The sequence below is a fragment of the Branchiostoma lanceolatum genome, chromosome 3 (genome assembly GCF_035083965.1).
Source record: "Branchiostoma lanceolatum isolate klBraLanc5 chromosome 3, klBraLanc5.hap2, whole genome shotgun sequence".
In the NCBI taxonomy this organism is placed as follows: domain Eukaryota; kingdom Metazoa; phylum Chordata; class Leptocardii; order Amphioxiformes; family Branchiostomatidae; genus Branchiostoma; species Branchiostoma lanceolatum.
Window position 1 is genome coordinate 21,996,162 of NC_089724.1, and position 13,623 is coordinate 22,009,784.

The 13,623-nt window shown below is 43.7% G+C and overlaps 1 protein-coding gene across 1 annotated transcript; it reads left to right on the forward strand.

The window, feature by feature from the left end:
* Nucleotides 1–1,339: 1,339 nt before the first annotated feature.
* Nucleotides 1,340–5,400, forward strand: LOC136431047 (5-hydroxytryptamine receptor 4-like). The gene is made up of 3 exons (XM_066422243.1): nucleotides 1,340–1,885; nucleotides 2,546–2,662; nucleotides 2,998–5,400. The coding sequence occupies exons 1-3, from the start codon at nucleotides 1,724–1,726 to the stop codon at nucleotides 3,880–3,882; spliced, it is 1,164 nt and encodes a 387-aa protein (XP_066278340.1). The 5' UTR covers nucleotides 1,340–1,723; the 3' UTR covers nucleotides 3,883–5,400.
* Nucleotides 5,401–13,623: the final 8,223 nt, after the last annotated feature.

Below are 13,623 nucleotides of genomic sequence, written 5' to 3' on the forward strand. Positions count from 1 at the left end.
TTTCCCGGTCTAACGTGTGTTCTTCTTCATGAGGAATTCCTGCCACGTTCTGCGGACGGGAAAACTGAAGGAACTGTGTGTGATGTGTCAATAGACATCGTTAGGCTGATCTTAGGCTGAAGATTCACATTTATTATATTCTAACTACATGTAGCTTCTAGTCTCTGCTGTCTTTGACTTTGAAGTAACTGCTGATTTGTTGGTTGCACGTACAGGGTTATGTGGTTAAACGGGTGCGATGAGCTTTCAAAGTCATGTCAATTTTTTACATCCCTTCAGACACTACTGTGATCTTTTGCAAGTATTTCTCTGTTACAATGTGATGGGCTCTGATTCTCTTTCTTGTGCATCTATAGAGTCGTAGTTTCTAATTGCCTTTCAACATGACATTCAATCTCTGCACGGGATCTATATTCTATATGACGGGTCAATTTATGCAATTGCTATCTATGCGTTTTGGTACGCTTGACTACGGCAGATCCTTGCCTTTGATAGTCGCGGTTGAACCGGATCTACTGGTAAGCTTGTGTACGGCAGTACCATTCATTATCTGGTCACAGCCCTTACAGTACACGGTCCATTACACGAAGAAACGGCTTAAACGTATATCCACGAAATGCCTGTTAAACGATGTTTATTCTGATTCCGCCTTTTTGCAAGCCATCAAGGTCATCTGAGGCTCAGTGATTCATGATTCATGACCCGGTTAGGAGAAATCACAACGTTTGAATCGAGTTACTGTTGTCTCTTGTCCAAACTCATATTCTTAACCCGCTGTTCTATTTACTTGCTTGACAGGGAGGTTGTCAAAGGTGATAAAGGTGAAAACTGTCTTTCTAAGTGCTACAGGTAGTATAGCAAGGTCCCATCGGTGCCAATCACCCAACCGTTACAAGTAGCAAAATGCACATGTATTCTACATGTTCTCAGAATCATTCTCTAATCACTGAGAATTGTTAGGTTGGCATTCGTTGTCACGTTATGTTATGGAGGCGAACACAAACTAATTGCAATCGCCACATTTGAGCAAGATTCCTCATTAGAAATGGGCTACGTGACATTAATACACACAGTATCAGTAACTTCATTATGTATATATAATAATTAAGAAAATCAATGTCATACTCATTGCAATAAATGCAACTATGTATTCATAACAAATGATATGACGTGATGACAGGTTGACTGATGGGTGCCTTTTAAACGTGCCCGGTGGTGATGTTAAAACAATTAGTTCCTTTGGAATGATGCGTGTCCCTGGGCCGCTTATATCATATTTACTGCGATTGACGTCTTGATAAAGTCACTCAACCTGCCGTCTCTTTGCAGACACAGCGCCATGAGGAGTGGGTCTACGGAAGTAGAGCCCGGAAACCAGAACGTCAGGGAACAGCACCAACGGAGGCAGACACATTCGTCTCCGGTGACATCTTCACTGCACTGCATGACTTTGATGAATAGTTTTGTTGGATGTAAGACTTCTGTAGCGGATGTTTGTATATCGTCAAAGGAAGCGCATCCTCGTTAGAGACACTTCTCCTACAATTGTCTGCTATCAGGAGTAAACGGATTGGGTACTTAATGAACTGAAGGAGCGGAGAAAATTGAGTCGAGAAGACCGATGCAAACCCTGCTACCACTCTCCCCACCTGGCCTTCGAACATCTTTGTCAGAATAAGACAGACTTGATGGCGGTGTAAGAAAGAAGACTCTGGGAAGAAGAATGACGACAATCGTCAGTATGTCGGACTTCAATACTACGCAGTCTCTGGTGGTCCCTGAGACGCACCCCTTACGCACAGCTCCGCCGGTAACGAACCATACTAACGGCAGTACGGGATGCACGGAGTCGTACCTCGGCCCGCAGTACTCTCTTGTAATACAGGTGAGTAGTTTCACAAGGGCAGTGCGAACGCCTGGGATATTCAAATGAAGAGACTAGTTTGTCGCCTTGAATGAATTAGCATTTACGGTTCGGTTCATTTGCCCCATGGCCCAACCTGTTCACTTCACATATGTCTAAGCTACCTAGCTCCTAATAGTACAATAATCAACCAGTAAAACAACAGTGTTCTCGTACGTTTTTTCCGTAGTACTGATAATATTTTCCATGTCTATCGTAGTTGGATTTTATTGACTTCATTCGTAACATTTATTGTAGCTGTTATGGATATGTATTCATAATGTAGTTGGATGTGTCACATTATGTTTGATTCTTGCCATTTTTACATAAGAACTCATCAGTTTGTGCTGCAGATGAGCAAACCGCCCACCTTATTTTCTTGTAGATTTTGCAGAACAGACCTTCATGTACAATGTATAGTGTCATTTGTGTCCTTACTTTTTGTGTGCAGAATACACATGCCACTATGTTGTAGCCTGTAGGCCTGACTAGCAGTATATTGTATAGGAACAGGGAAGATACCCGTGTATTCCATGTTTTAAAAAAACTGGTCCTGTCTGCATTCACTGTTCAGGATGACTCTTGTTCTGGCGTTCCAGCCAGGTGGATATTAACGTTCATGATCATGTTCTCCCTCCGTAGATTCTTCTGTCCTGTTTCCTCGCGCTGGTCATCCTGCTGACCATCGTGGGGAACATACTGGTCATCAGCACTGTGGCTCTCTTCCGGTCACTCCGCTCGCTTACCAACTACTTCGTGGTAAGACATCAAATACTGGCTGTGTGTGTTTGTGTGTGTGTGTGTTTGTGTGTGTGTGTGTGTGTGTTCGTGTGTGTTTGTGTATGTGTTTGCGTGTGGCGGTATTTGTTTGTTTGTGTGGGTGGGTGTTTCTGTGTGTGTATGTGTCTGTATTTGTCTGTGTGCTCATGTGTTTGGGCGTATGTGCGCTCGCGTGCGTGTGCATGTGAGTACGTGTTCGTGTGTGTTTGTGCGTATGTGCCTGTGTCTCTCTGTGTACGTGTGTGTGTGTCCGTATATCTACTAATAGTTCGTTTGTTAAACCACGAAATTTTATGGGGGTTTTCATTCCACAGGTGTCACTAGCGGTCGCTGACCTGCTGGTCGGGGTCATCGTCATGACATTGGGGACGCAGTACGAGGTGTCGGGAAGATGGCGGCACGGAGAGATCTTCTGCCTGGTCTTCACGTCCATGGACATCTCCCTCACCACCTGCTCCATCATGCACCTGTCGTGCATCGCGTTTGACCGCTACTACGCCATCTGCCACCCCTTCAAGTACCCCACCAAGATGTCTCACCGTAAGATGGTGCTGATGATCGCGATGTGCTGGGTCGTGCCGGTGATCATGGCGTACGTGCCGATCATGAACCGCTGGAACACGATCGGGATCGAGCCCGTCGTCGAGGACACTAAATGTGAACTGGGACCCGATAGTTGCGTCTTCTTGGTGAACAAGGAGTTTTCCCTGATAGCGTCGACTCTGAGCTTCTATCTACCCGCTATCATGATGACACTGGCTTATTATCAAGTTTACCGCGCGGCCAGAAGACAAATGCAGCAGATCATCAGCCTGGAACGAGCCATGAACAACAACGAGAACATGCGGAGAGAGAAAAAGGCAGCCAAGACACTCGGCATCATCATGGGCTGTTTCCTCGTGTGTTGGATGCCTTTCTTCGTGGCGAACATAGTGGAACCGCTGTGCGGGTACTGTATCACCCGTTCTTGTGCGTTGTGTTCAAAGTTTTTCCTATGGTTGGGGTACATCAACTCCACACTCAACCCCATGATTTATGCGTTCTTCAATCGAAGTTTTCGGCGGGCCTTTAAGAGAATCCTGTCTTGCTCGTCTTGTTGTGACGTGGACAACAGAGACTTCGACCCAGCCGTGTCCACGGCGCTACAAGGAAGATCAAGCAGACGGCACCAAAATGGCGAAGTGGTCAACAACACGTGATCCTTTACAACACCGGAGGACGGCGACACAACCTAGAAGGCCACGTTGTTTGCCATCCTCGGGGGAACTATTCAATGGTTAAAAATTACAAAGAACCGAATTCCCTTGAATGGACGAACTGGGCATAGAGGCGTCCTTCTAGATACAGATGGGGAGACGATTGGATTGTAGGAGTGATGTCTGCCAACATTATCATTTAATGTGTATAATCTCTAATAATGATTGGGGTGCAACAGCAAGAGGATGTAATATAAGTCAGTGGAATTCTGTACCAAATGTAGCATTTACCAGTCCGAAGGATTCGAATGTGTGCTAATAACGTCTAGCGATACTAGTATAAACTGCAGGCGATGTAGTCTCGTCACTAACTGTGCTGTGATGCCAGCTCTTCCTAGCGACACAATGCAGTGTTGCAACTACTTCAATGTGCTCTCCTCACCACTATAGATAAAACATATGTTAAAACCCTTAAGCTGCCAGTCCCGACTTAATTAGGGATACAGAAATATGCCTTGTGTGCTGGACCCGGTTATAAACGGGATAGGGTATTCCCCAGAACAAAACAGCTTTGCGTGCGTGTAGCGCGCGAAGCCGGGAAGTTAGGGGAGTTAGCGCCGCCAGGTGTTTCGCGGGTTTCGTGAGGGAGGTCAGGGGTCAAACATTTTTGATTTTTACTTGGCTAAAAAACCTGGCAGCTTAAGGGTTAATAGAAACAAAGAGTACTAGTATGTATGAATGTTAAGTTCTAGTTGGAGTACTAAATGGACCCAAAAGATATTTTCACTTTGCATAGGTGTCCGACCACAATATTACACCAGCTTAAGTAAATAGTTAGGCCTAGAGTGATTTGTATATACCAGATATCTTGCCATGAGTCACTGAATTGCTCAAAATCCAAATTAATCTTGACAATGTCCAAATAGAGTATGTCATGTATCGGCCCGTTAGACTAGAATCAACTAATGATGATAATGATGAATATACAATGTGTATGGCTGGACCATTGATCGTACGTTAACTGTGGGGAAACATGTCCCCATTCCACTAAACGGCGTTCGCGCTGCGATCCTGCTGCGACCTAATTTGGATTTGTGTAATCCCTGATTTCATAATTGGAATATGATGAAAAATGTAAAAGTATGACTGAGAAGACAAAAAAAACATACAAAAATTTAAAAACATTCGTTTTCTTATCTATGAAAGTCGTTGAGCGCTTTGTCAAATCTAAGGTCACAGTGCCATCGCAGCGAGGTCGGTAGCCTGGGTGCCATCCTATTTCTACCGGGGCTCCTACACTCGCTAGGGTAGCGAGTGTAGGAGCCCCGGTAGAAATAGGATGGCACCCAGGCTACGAGGTCGGCGCCCTAATGGAATGGGGGTAATACTGTGTATGTGGCAGCAGGCTTTGGGCTCCGCGGAACATGATAATGTTTGTATTCTACAACCGTGTACTTGTAAGCAGGACAATGCCCAACATATACTCAGAAATCCTGAAATATAATCATAACGTCGGAAGAAGTTGTTGGGTGTGTTCTTTGTGATTTTCTTGATTGTAGCCAGCGTAGAAGTGGGTAGCAAGAATTGACATGAACGGCCCCGTAATCGTTAATCTGCCGTGTACCTTTTTGGCATGACCACATGTACGAGGCACCTATCATTGCGTTCAGGGCTGAGTTTGATTTTCCCAAATCGCAAAAAGACCAAATTTTTTGCTATTTGACAGGTCTTGTAAATTTCTGTGTGAACTACGTCTCGCAGCGATCATCAGTGGTACTGCATTCTAGGGTCTAATAAGGATTATGATAGCAGTTCCTTTATTTGGACGTGAAGACCGGCCAGTCATGATCAGTGTTCGGCGTCGCATTGTCACCTTTATAAGTTTCTCCTAAGAATTTTATTTTTTATAATAAAAAGTACATTAATCCTCGACAATTCGAAATCCCAAACAGACTTTAATGCAATAAACGTTAGTCAGGATATGCTGCATAAATTATACTGATCGTCAGATGTCGCTTCTGTAGTCTCAAGTGTGATCATAGCTGGATAGGATTTACCGTATCAAAATGTGAGATCATTTAAAGACACGGAACATCGTCACTACGAGACACCCTGCAGTGGACTACACACGTGTAATGTATAATGATGATGCGTTTCAGATCCACTATATTGGACCTGGAGAAAAACAGATAATTCCAAAATTGAAACCATGGGTCGTGTTTGGGTCGAATCAGATCACGTTACTATAGGGTTTTAGCTGTACAATTTTATCATGGTGTAACTTTACATGTCGGAATTGTTTGTATTATCAGGGCCTTATCTTCCGAACAGAGGAGATTCTATTAAATGTCCGCCAGATTGAAAGATTGAGGTATTTTTAGAATAAGAGAATCACGTTCAACAAAACGATTAGGCTTCCAGATAAAAACCACCTCGAAAGCCCCTTAAGTTTTTTAATGACCCACTCGCACATCCATGTATTATGTACAGTTTTTATATTTTGTTCACTGTAAGTATATTTATGTTCGCGTCGATTTTATGTTCGCGTTTTTCAAGTCCACTTCTGAGCGCGAACTCATCATCTCAACGCGAACTTGATTTGCCACACTGCCCCCCTCCCCCACAGTAGTTGTGTCTGTGGCTACAAGTTGCACGTTAACGAAAGTTGTTGTAACTGCAACAGTGTCACAGACAGTCAAACACGCATGGACTTTCTTTGACCAAAAAAAAGCCGTACACTGTTTTAGGTTGAAATTCATCTAGTTTCTTTATTATCATAGTCATCTAATAACAAAATATACTAGTACTATTGGTAAGATTGGTTTTGCTTATTTGATTCCGCGTCGCAGAATAGACCGGGATGGCAGCATTGTGTGCGCCATAAAACCACTCGACGCTGACATATCAGTTCTGGCACGTTTCGTTACACGTCCTTACTCATCATATCACTGTACGTGGGCGGGATGTCTTGTCCTGCATCTGTATCTGTCTCTGTATAATTATGCTGGGAACGGGATAACTGGTCGAAGCAAAACTCTGTTGTTAAAAATGTACCGTACTGGGTGCTTTTATTCAACTGATAAGTTGTATACCCCTTTTAAAATAGGTCGTTTCAGAAATTCTAGAACCCGTTAATTGTGTATAGTATAACGCAAACTGCCGCTGTCTGGAGCTGTCTCTACAAAGCTGGGGAGCCCTGCGCCCAAAGCTCCTCACACACCGAGCCCCACTCGGATAACTTGTATGTATAGATCGAGCCTTGGAGTCGACTCCGAAAACGAGTGTGTAAACCCAGCTATTCGGGCTGAACACGACGTCTTCATCACTCTACCACACACCACCTGGTCCTGGGAGCCTACAGGCGATGTAGCGAGGACCGACAGATACTGATAAATCTATTTCCCTTGGTGCTTTATACAATTACCGTCGCGCGGGCGGTGCGCCAACTATCAGTTCTTTCATCTAACCTTTCAAAGCATTTCTGTGACTTGTGGTTTAGCTTTGCCCAATAGAGCTGCTATACCACTGAGATAAGCTCGTTTGCGCATGAAGCGCCTCAAAACCCGCATCCTTGCGTGTAAATAGAAAACGCACATGTCAGTACACACGTATTTCTATATTTACTGCCGATGCTTTATACACTAAATGCTGTATAATGTCTACAAAGTCGCTAATCGTCATTTTACGGGGGCATTTCCCATGTGTTGAAGCATTTATTGTCAATTGGGTCTGACAGGTCTTCTCTTGTGTTGCGCATTTCACCCCGTTACCACTCAGTGACATCCAGTTTTCGGAAGCTCATTGCAAGCCAATCGTATATATAATATATATATATATGTGTGTGTGTGTATATATATATATACTGCCAAATTGACTGCAACGCGGTTTTGTGGTACATGCATATTTCTCTGAGGAAATCACATAAATCGAGTACAAATACGTCTGCGATGCCACTTGCATGCAGTGGCTGGGTTTGCCTCTAAGCATATATTCAAACTTTTTACATGGGCTCCGAGCCATTGAGTTTCACTGTTTTTGCGCAGGGGTGCCCAAGACAAAGATTTCCGTCGCTCGTGAGGTTCTATCTTAAGTACGACTCAAAGGACACACCGGAGCGCAGGATTTGTCGCCAACTAGTGGGAGGGGGGCTTTAGCCTCCATAACAGGCTCTCTGGACCTTTTGGGGGGCTTATAATACACCTTTGGCCGATTCTTTTAGTACTAGGTCGTTTGTGAAAAATTGAAGTGATAGTGAAAGTGATCTCGATCAAGTTTAGCTCACTAAAGAGCTAATCTTCCACAGGTCGTGACAGAGAAGATAGGCGCTATGTACAGTATTTACACAGTGTAACGTTACCGGATTGTACGGGGAAATTCCCCTAGCTCATTTCGACAAGCACAATGAACTGTGGACCACGGCTTAACTTCCTGTCCTAAGGACTTAAAGCCTTTCCGGTAGCGTGCATGTCGGGTGAGTGACACAGCCGGGATCGAACCCGGGGCCTCTAGTTCCAGAGGCAGGGCCGCTAACCACTGGACTACGCACGCTACATGTACCTGTGCAGCAAGCCCGTAACCATTAGACCTAATAACAAGCGAAGGGAACTGCCATGCAAGGATTGGACTGTAACCATTAGGCCTAATGGTCACGGGCTGGCTACACAAACGACCCAGGACAAAAAGAAGTCACCAGCAAAAGCCCAAAAGAAGGCCCAGAGAACCTGCTATGGATGCTGCCCGATCCTAGTATTCAATCACCAGGGCATGGGAATGTGGCAAAGTGTGCTATACCCCCTTTTTACTAAGGCCGCGACCTCGCTGTGACCGCCCTGCGACCTACAATTTAACAGATCGCACAACGAAATTCATAGATAAAAAAATCAATATTTTTTACGCTTTGTGTGTCTTGTTGTCTTTTCAGTCATACTTTTACATTTTGTATGATATTCCAATTATGAAATCACGGGTTATACAAATTTAATTTAGGTCGCAATGAGGTCGCAGCGCGATCGCCGTCAAATAGAAAGAGGTGTAGTACACTTGGCCACATTCCCATGTCTTATACCCCCATTCCACTTGGACGGCGCTCTCACCGCGCTCTCACGGCGACCTCATTTATCTCTGGAATTCGTCGAGTGATCTGTGAAATCTTTAAAAAGTTGCTGACATTTGACATTTTGGTCGCGCTGAGAGCGCGCAAGGGTCGCCGTAGAGATTCCACATGAGCACGTTTTCCAGGAGTTCGGCGCTCTCACGGCGCTCTGGCAAATTTTAGGTAGCCGTGAGAGCGCGGTGAGAGCGCCGTCCAAGTGGAATGGGGGTCTTAGTGATTGAACACTAGAGCCGATCGACCAAACATCAGTCGTCAGTTAAAGAAAAAGAAGTCGCTAAATAAAAAGAAAGGAAGTAAGCCATACGCTGAAAAGACAGAGATAGTACAACAGAAGGTCCCCGCCAAGTTCACGTCAAACCTTACAGCACCCTGCTTTATAGACGACTCGCAGATAACCTCGCTTTGCATTAAATAGATTTTGCATCCCCAGTGGTTACCGTACGTGTGATAGCATTAGCCGAGTTTGTGTTTAATCAGACCTCTCTTATCTGATTCTATTTCATCACGGTGAACTCTGTCACCACTAAGAAGAGTAAAAAAATCTCCAAACGCAATTCTGCCGCTGATGCCTTCTTGTACAGGTGCTGCGACGATTATAAACCCTCACACAGTGTACAGAGGCACATTATGCAGTGCCTGTACTATTTATGTATCTATTTTTTTAAAATTTTCGAACACAAAGATTCAACCAAACAAATTAGCCCATTTCAACTCTGTCTAATTGTCTTTCAAGGGGGCCAAGTGTGTGCAAAAATGGAATCATCAAAGCAACATTCAATAGAAGTTGCACAAAGAAAATAAACATAAGAACACATGCAGAAGTAACACGGGGTAACATAAGTAACATAGGTAGCACAGAGTATACATAAACCAAACATGTGTTACTTGAGACATAAAATAAAGCCGAATATTCAAATCAAATTCGTTATCATCGGCTTCTTTCCAGCCCAGCTCTACATTGAATGACTGGGGCTTTTCTTGGGAGGTCTAAACAAGTGCAGTTTGCATCTTTCTCAAGACAGATTTAAATCAGCGTTGAAGTGTGGTAATATCACAAGGTCACGTGCTGAAGTGGTTTGTACCTATATAGGCAAATGTTCCTTGATCAGCTGTGGTTTTGAAAAAGGGCTTGTTGAATGTGATGTCTGTATGTTATCATAATCATGTAAGTTGTACGTAGTTGTGGCAAAATGTGGATGATACATTTGATGCTGCTAGCCCATTAATACACCTTAGGTCGAGGACGCTAGCGTGTCAGTATGTCACTAAACATGAAGTAATGAACATCACCTTTATAAATGCCATAATGATAAGGAATTCGTGTGACAGAGCCGTGCGTTATCTACATGGCACTCACGCGTGTGAATGTCATGACATTCAACTTGAGATCCCGCTGCCTGTACAGAATCTTAACTACGAAAACTAATCGTTCGGTTGACAGAAAATCAATTCAAAGGATTGGTCTTGTTCTCTGAACTCTTTAACCTTTGGTTCATCATTTACCGCTCCGTGTATGACTGGAGTTTGTGGTTTGAGGCGTCAGGTAGCGAGATCAGACAAACTATCGGGAAGTCACTTAGTCGACACCGATGAAGCGTGATCATCGCTAGCCGTGGAACCGTTGTTGTTTACTACGCATGTTAACTACGCATAGAGAATCATAATAGACAACATTGATTCAATTACACGGAGTCGTGTCCTTGCTAACATCGTCAAAACGAAATTTGTTGATCTACTCTGTTTGAAATTGTTAGAAAAGCTTTCTGGTAAAAATATCGTTACCCCCCCCCCCCCAAATAGAAATCTATGTATGAAGTGATTGATTTTTTTTCGTTTTCTTACATATAACTGTGAAATATGACATACTAGATGATAATGATGACGATATAATTATTTATGAGAAAATATGGTAATGATGACGATATAATCATTTATGAGAAAATACCCCCCCCCACCACCACCAGATTGATTCCAAGATAATTAGTCTTGACGACCTTCATTAAGTATACCAACATGGTATGATCAAGAACAGTGACGTACGCGGGATCACTCTCCTATATTGAACACTGCGGTCTGCTTTAAGTTGTTTTTAATGCAAGCGCGTACCTGACACAGGAATCATCGCCGTTTGCAGCGTCGCTCTGATGGCTGTGGAGTTGTTGTTGGTCGGAGGTGTGCCGATGAAACCTGATGAAAATCATGGATGAACAGCCATGCGCATGCCCGCGCGTGCCCCAGTAGAACGTAACCTATGCCCTACTTCTGCAGACACATAAATCTGAACTTAGCCCCCCTCTCACTGGACCCGCGGCAGGCTGGCGGCGTCGCTGCGGCCGATCGAATTGACAAAGCACTCAACGAATTTCATCGACAAAAAATAATCTTTTTAAACTTTGTGTGTTTTGTTGTCGTTTTGGTCATACTTGTACGTTATGAATGATATTCCCATTATAAAGTCAAGGGTAACACAGATCCAGTTTAGGACGCAGCAGCGCCGCCGCCAGCGTGCCGCGGGTCCAGTGAGGTAGGGGCTTTAGGGATTGAATCACTGGCAATCCCTTATACTCACCTAGTCCCGTCCTCATCTTGAGGGCCGGGGACTATGGTCGTTTCTAGCACAAGCTTCTTCCATCCTCCTCTCCCCTTCGCCATCTGTGTGCAGTCTGCTAGTGACACTTAGAAGTCACCTTGAGAAGGAAGACGCAGGAGACCTTACTGTTGAAAGCGATTTTAATGGAACGTCAGACATTCAATAAGGCCTCGCTTAGATAGATAGTCCTTTCTGAACACGATAGCTGGAGGCCCCCAAACAATTAAGATAACACATTAAGGCTGGGGGCAATAGACGCGTACAAAAGGAAAGTAATATACGTGAGTAAAAGCAAACTTTTTTTCTGTACTCTTTTCTGCACCTCTGACGAGTCTGTCTGCATTCATAAAAATGGAAGGGGACGTCTGAAAGTGTTGCCATTACCGAACAGTGTTTGGCGTTCTAATGAAACACCGGCGTGCGTATTTCCACCGGTGCGAAGATAAATTTTACTTCCTATGCTCAATTGTCCGTACGTTGTCAGAGCCTATTGTGACTGCACCAGATTAATGTCTACCATGGAGCAATATATATTCATGTTCACATTCTCGTCGTCCCCGTGGTTCCGCTTTATCGCGTTTCAGATCGTCATGACATGTGATATATCACTAACTAACGAAAGAGAAATGAATACAATAGAGCGGTACAATCATGTTAGATGAACGTTGCGCATCAACCATTCTGATGGCAGGGGGCGGATCTATATTCCCAGGTCAGTCTATATAGGGCTCATGATTTATAACTAAAACGTTTGCTCTGCTATCAACGTATCAGTTTGCTCCTTAACGTAAACTTTCAGTGATCATTGGTTTTCATTGCTTTGCAGTCCAGGCCGCACATGTGATCCTTTATTTTAATTAAACCTCTTGATCCACACCAAATGTGTGACTAAAGGGCGTGCTAAGGGTACCCCTTAGCGAGTTAATGTTGCCGGGAAAATGAATCACCCAATACCCGATAGTTATTTATAGATGTGCCCCATTAAAACCTAATCCCGCACGAGATGCCGGTGATGGCCGGAATTAGTTGTTGAAATCCTCCGTGACCGTGAGTTACCACCGAGCCGAATAATGACGTGTAAGCGATGCAAATTCCTCTTTGATTACAATGGGTAGATGTAGCTGGGTGGGAATATCCAAGTACATGTAAATTTAGATGGAGTCACGCATCAATTGGTATGCCTTGTACTTTTTTTGTTTTTACCTATAATGAAGGCATTGTTTTGGGCGTTTGTTTGAGTGTGTGTTTGTCTGTGTTTCCGGATATTTCTCAGCATAACTCAGGAACCTCAGGATGGATTGGGACGATATCTGGTATGTAGGTACGTCTTAGGAAGACAAACGTCAATGTCGATTTGGGACTCCCTAGTGTGTGACCTTGGTACTACAGCAGAATATCCGTTTTTGTATGTTTTGTCCTAGGTATGCTATGGTCTTGATATTTAGTGGGTATTAAGGAAGAAGTGGTGTAGGTTTATGCCCCTTACAGCTTGGTCTGGAACTGCAGGGGCGTTTTTATCAAAATATTTCAAGGAAAATAACTGAACAATGGACGAATTTTCGTTATATTTAGTATGCAAGTTGCTTTAGACAGAGATGTACATAATGAAATCATGCAAATAATGTCGATAATCCAAATAAGGACCTAATTTGCATAATTGATGAGGGAAATCTATCATTACAGTGTTTTCCATAATATGACTTTAACACATTTAACCTAGTATGTAATTTATGGCAGGTGGGACACTTACAGACGGGGCACATGCCTAGGACTGTCTTAATGTATTATGGGGTTCATCATTGAAACTAGAACTTCACTTCGCTATAAACGTACCCATGAAGATCGGAGCATCTAGATGAAATAAATATAATTCATTTCCCCTTTTACTTAATCGCCATGTCAGTGTTCACTTTTTCAAATCGGAGGGCTACAAACATATCAGCACGCTGCAGTGACAGTTCGGCGGTCCCATTGTGTCAGTGCATTGCCGACTGTCACACGGCTTTTCGCACTGTGTCATTACTTAGTCTGGATATTAACA